Source organism: Alosa pseudoharengus, unplaced genomic scaffold (genome assembly GCF_046254945.1).
Source record: "Alosa pseudoharengus isolate Yale_2024_CS ecotype anadromous, Long Island Sound unplaced genomic scaffold, YU_APseudo_1.1 YU_APseudo_1.1_scf_115, whole genome shotgun sequence".
Taxonomy (NCBI): Eukaryota; Metazoa; Chordata; class Actinopteri; order Clupeiformes; family Clupeidae; genus Alosa; species Alosa pseudoharengus.
Window position 1 is genome coordinate 100,001 of NW_027468582.1, and position 5,597 is coordinate 105,597.

Genomic DNA, 5,597 nt, shown 5'->3' on the forward strand with positions numbered 1-5,597 from the left:
TCAAACCAGACTTGCCTTTGGTGTCATCTCTCTCCAGAGACAAGTGGAGTCATTCTTTGTGATCCTCTTAAATAGGACAGTGATTTGCATTACAATATGCAATATTGTATATAATTTTTTAGCCTATTAAAGGAGCCTAAGAATACTATGTAAGCAGTTTGGGGGGAAACTGACGGCATCTTAATGTGCTGCAAGTCCCCTTGCAGTTCACCTTGCTGGTACACATATGTATGCTAATGTTGATCTAGCGTCCTGGCTCACGCCGGCTCTGCGCCGCTAACGCGCCTCCAGCGGGGGCCGCACGCAGTGTTCTCTGGGCCTCGGCGAGACGGGCGGGCTGGGAGGGCAGGGACGGGGACGTGTCTCGTGTCCTCTCAGCCCCCGCTGCGGCGGCGTGCAAAAAGCCGCGGCGGCTTCGCTAAAAGCCTGAGACTGGACGAGTGTCCCCCGGCGCTGTGAAAGGGTCATCGCTTCCCACCCCCCACCCCCTCTCCTTTCATGTGCACCCTGTTTGTGTTTTCTGTCCTCAAACTGACACTCCTCGTGTCGTTCCCGCTTATAGAGCGAGAGGGTAGCAGAGAGGGGTGGAGAAGGGGAGGTGGAGGGTTGACAGGAGGGGGTTTGGGGTGGTGGTGGTGGTGGTGGTGGGGGGGCTGCTGAAGGGGGTGTTTGTCTCTCCTCCACCCATTTGTCCTGGATTTGACACCCCCACACTGGGGGAATGCGACGGCAGTGCTCTCCAGAGGGGCAGAGAGAGAGAGAGAGAGCGAGCGTGGGTAAAAATAGCCGATCTCTGCGGACGGCCCGAGCGCTGGGGAGCCAAGGTGGGCAGATTGGGGGCAGATGCGCCACCGCTGCCAGTGTTCCCGCTGCCGGGAGACAGACAGAAGCTGTTCACACTCCTCATGCATTTCCTTTTAAAACCATTCGCTTCTGTTTCTGCTGCTCTAATGGCTCTAGCTGTGAGGCAAACTGTAGAAAGGATTGATGGTGCAGTACGGAGGTCTCAGACAAATGTCCGCTTCGTCCAACATCAGCGAACTCTGAAAAGCTGGAATAAAAAGGCTTTTCAGTAAAGCTTTCATCTGCCCATCCATCACTGTATATAAAACGGCCAACACTGGCTACTTGTATATGAATCATAATGCTATCTTTCATAACTTCATAAAGTAGCAATTATACCCCAGCCATTTACTGTTCCACAACACTCTTATGGCTGCAGTATATTTAGAGAATCGAGATTTCAGTATTTTTTTTACACCTAGTGACAGCAGTGTGTAAACAGACTTTTGTAGATGACATGTACATTTCTTAAGTATAAGCTTCAACTAAGTGGAGATGCGTTGTTAATAAAAAGGCAATGACAGGGATGTCATCCTGGAGAGTGGATAATCACCTGCATGTGTATGTGTGTGTATATATATATATATGTGTGTGTGTGTGTGTGTGAAGGCACACACACACACATACACATACTGAGGGGGCGTCTCCATTAGGACAGTCTCAAGTCAGCGTCCACACTCCCTGGCATAACCACTATTGATCGGGCTGGCCGTCATCAATCAGCCTATGGATCCCTGCTCAATATCCAAAGGCCTCGTCAACAAATCACCTTCACACCTCAGGAGAGCGTCCCGGGATGAAGAAAAAAAAGAAAGGGAGGAATTTTCAATGCGGCGAACATGACTGCGTTTCAGCCGTATGGATTTATGGATCTCGATCCATATGATAAATATGATAAATGTGGCCAGTCCAAAAAACGCGTGCTTGCACTTAGCAGCGGAGAATCTGCCAACAAATGAAGATTGGTGGGCCTGAGGAGCCAATGAGAACGCTCGTTTAGCTGAAGACGCTCGCATCCTCCTACATATATTCATCCCAAAGTCCCCTTTTTAATCAAGCACCTCGATCTCCTTTTGTTTTAAATGCATGGCTCAATATTGGCGACATAAGCTCTAGGCAGGTTGGGTTGAAGGTTTTGGGAAGGGGGTTTGGATGGGGAGGGGGCGAGGGGGGTTTCTAAAATCTCTCAGGAAGATGAAGAGCTGGGGACAGGGACTGAGGAAGAGGGGGAGCACGAGAGCAGATATCGACGGAGTGCCTTATCTTGTTTTTCCAAGGGATGGAACCAGGCAACAGTGGTTTGTTATGCCGAATCGATCCTTAGCGAATCAGTCTGTTGTGCAGCTGTCTGCGGCGCGAATCGTTTCTGAGAGGGAGAGAAACAGAGAGTTTGAGGAGGGGGGGGGGTAAGAGTGTCGGAGAGCTGATGGTCCCCCTTCTTGTGGTTTTCGTTCTTTGCCTTTTTCAACCCCAACAAAAAAAATACACTTTGCCCTCGTCTGTCTGTCCATCCACCCCTCTATCCCCCCCTCCCTTTCTTATCCCCTCTCGCTCCAGGCAGTAGCTTGTCAAGGCATGAGAGAGAGAGAGAGAGAGAGAGAGAGAGAGAGAGAGAGAGAGAGAATGAGGGTGAATAAAAGTCTGTTATATATTACACGTCTCTTTCAATCTGACTGGCTCGTTTATCAGGGGCCTCGGCCTGACAGGCCATCACCAGCCACAGACAGCAGCCAGAACCTGCCGTGCACTCGTTGGTTGACCCAACCAAATTACCCTGACACCAGGAATATATATATATATAAAATATATGGACTGCTGAAATATATATCATTTAAAGTTTATACAGTTTTTTATACCTACAGTTTTATGACTCTTCACAAAAACTTTATGTAATGTAAAATATTCCGCTACTGTTATTTCATATTTCCACTTCTGTGTGGCTAAAGAAATGGGTTATCCCTTTTGATTGACACCGGTAGGCCTGCACATATAAGCGCAACACTTCTAAGCCTGGATTTATACGGAATGATCTCACTGGACCAAGCCAACCACCAGAGTACTCCCATATGCCCTGGCTGAACCCTTTCTGTGGTAATTGTTTAGTAATGTGCTCTGTTTATGACTCTTGACTTTTCCTCTGTTGCTTCTCTTTGTGTTTTGGCCCTCTCTCAACTCTCTTCTTAGCTCAGTCAAATAATATCCCACAATGCACCTCTCCCCTTTGAAGCATCATTACCTTAAAGCACTGGGCCTTTGCTATCCTTACAGTTTGAGCAATGTACATGCATTATTCTCCTGGGAACGGTCATTCAGCACTGGATGTTCTTTTAGATATAACTCACACGGTGACACTGACCATGATTTATTTGGGCTCCCCGCTCACCTTATTGGCAGTAGCACATATCCTGCTTAATTTTCTGCAGAGCTCATTAGAGTGGTGAAGGTTTTGCATAACGCTTTGCTAAGCTCTGACGGATGATGATGGCGGCGGCAGAGGAGCAGAGTTGATTTGAGCCGCCACTTTGCCTCCTTCGCGCAGGGGGTTGATTTGCGAGCACGGAACCCTGCGCTAGTCTCCCGTTAGCCGCGACTCCGAGTCCTAATGGCCAGAGTACAGCAGGGATCCCTCTCTTCCTCACCACCCCCTACACACCCCCCCCCGAGCCCCCCCCCCACTACCCCTGTTCCGTGCGAGATAACAGACCGAGACGATTAGCACATCCCTGCTCGGTGTACTCTTTAGAGAGAGAAAAAAGCGAATGTTTAGAAATCTGGAGGCATTTCTAACGAGGGGAGCGGCGGCCGGTTTCATTAAGCCGCCCGTCTCCTTTCTGTATGACGGGATTAGCATTAGCGCTAATTATTTCATTAGACATGACACCCACCTTCTACAAGCTGAAGATTAGGGAGGAGGTCTCTTGCACACAGCAGCCCCTAAAAAGAAACAAGAAGATGAAAAGAAAAGCAGCTAAAAGTAAGAAAGTGCTCCTCCAAGGAGAAATCATTAAAGTTGCTAAAAGTAACTTGAGAGAGAGGTGCTTTTCTGCATCACAACTAAGGCCATAAGTTACATGTTTGTTTTTCATAGAAGTCACAATGAGCTACTTTCTTTGAAAACATCTAATTGACAAAATAGTCAGAGTTGTCCCTGTAGACATTAAACTGAATGCTTGTCCACTTTATATGTTCACTGTGTGTGTGTGTGTGTGTGTGTGTGTGTGTGTGTGTGTGTGTGTGTGTGTGTGTGTGTGTGTGTGTGTGTGTGTGTGTGTGTGTGTGTGTGTGTGTGTGTGTGTGTGTGTGTGTGTGTGTGTGTGTGTGTGTGTGTGTGTGTGTGTGTGTGTGTTAGTGTGTGTGTGTGTTATCCTCTTGTCTTTTTCCCCGTGATGAGGCCACTCCCTGTGCAATCAGAGCAGCACCTGGCCCCTCAGTGCACAGCCCGCGACGCCAGGCCTGATTACCTCTGATTGGTTCATAGTTCTTTGCCATGTAGCCTGTTATTATCCTGGTCTGGCCTGCCAACAACAACCCCATCACTCATCATGCTGTTGGCCAGCACACGTCCGGGCAGCACTCCCCTTAATCGCGTAGGCCGAGCAGAGACACATCTCTCCTGTTAGTCCAACTCCGCCCTGTCCACTTCTTTAGTGAGCTTGTGTGTGTCTTTGCTCTTCCGAGTACAAAAGGCAGATGGACTGCAGCCTCTAGTCTGACCCCATGTTTTAAATGGGAGTGTATGGGAGGGACGAGTCTCTTGACTCATTGGCCGTGCGTGACGAGCTTGTGCGGTGCTCAAACCCATCATGTTTAAGAGGTGACCCTTTAACACCAACTAGACTCCAAGTGCATGTAGTACTCGTGATCATAGCTTATCGCAGCTCGTTTTCTTATGCTGTCTGCACGTTGGGAGCTGGGCCTAGTTTAGTGCAGGGCTATAAAAGGTGCTCGAAGTCAAGTACCTCACACACTGGCACACGCTGCAGGACAATCCCTCTGAGGTTCACACCAGCAGGACATCAGAGTCGGGGTGGTGAACCACTGACCCCATCCATATACTATTTCCACCCACGCACCATATAATCAATACACACACACACACTCACACACACACACACACACACGTACAATCACAAATTTGGACATGTCCGCATCAATAAATCCAACTCCACTACATCACATTGATGTGCCTTCAATATCGCTAGTCGTAAAGTTTTAGTGGGATTTCCAAACTGGGGGCCATGTTTGTGTGGTTGGTGGTGATGGCTGCAGCAGGCCTGGCCTGTAAGAATGCGGCTCATTTCATGGAGGAGAGGCCACAAGTTGAAGCTGGAAAAGGGAGAGGCCAAAAGTTGGAAAAAAAAATGGGAATAAGTTTGGCTTTCGTATCTTCACTTTTGAAGTGTGAATAGATTACAGTCTGATACCGCCAAGACTGTTTGTCATCTCTCTTTTTTTCCCCCCCCTTCCACTCTCTCTCCTCCAATATCTCACACACTCGTGTTTTTTTTTTTCTAACACTCTCATTCTATCTCTCTGTTGCAGAGTGCTGAGTTCTACAAGGTCACCACGGAGAACTACCACAAGGCTGCCGACGAGGTGAACGCCAAGTTCAAGTGAGTTGACGGAGTGTGGCGCGTCCCCAGCAGCCTCCTCCACGCCGCCTCGCCTCGCCTCTGCTCTGATCCAAATCTCTTCTGACTTTTACTGCTCTATTTGGAGGGGGCCGGGGGACGGCTGGTGGGAGGGGTGTCTGT

General features: G+C 48.8%; 1 protein-coding gene across 2 annotated transcripts in view; it reads left to right on the plus strand.

The window, feature by feature from the left end:
* Positions 1-5,460, plus strand: part of LOC143118227 (uncharacterized) — a 44,805-nt gene extending 39,345 nt beyond the window's left edge. For both annotated transcript variants that reach the window (XM_076279328.1, XM_076279327.1), the window contains exon 6: positions 5,386-5,460. In XM_076279328.1, the coding sequence (XP_076135443.1) occupies positions 5,386-5,460 (75 nt within the window). The remainder of the gene's footprint in view (positions 1-5,385) is intronic.
* Positions 5,461-5,597: the final 137 nt, after the last annotated feature.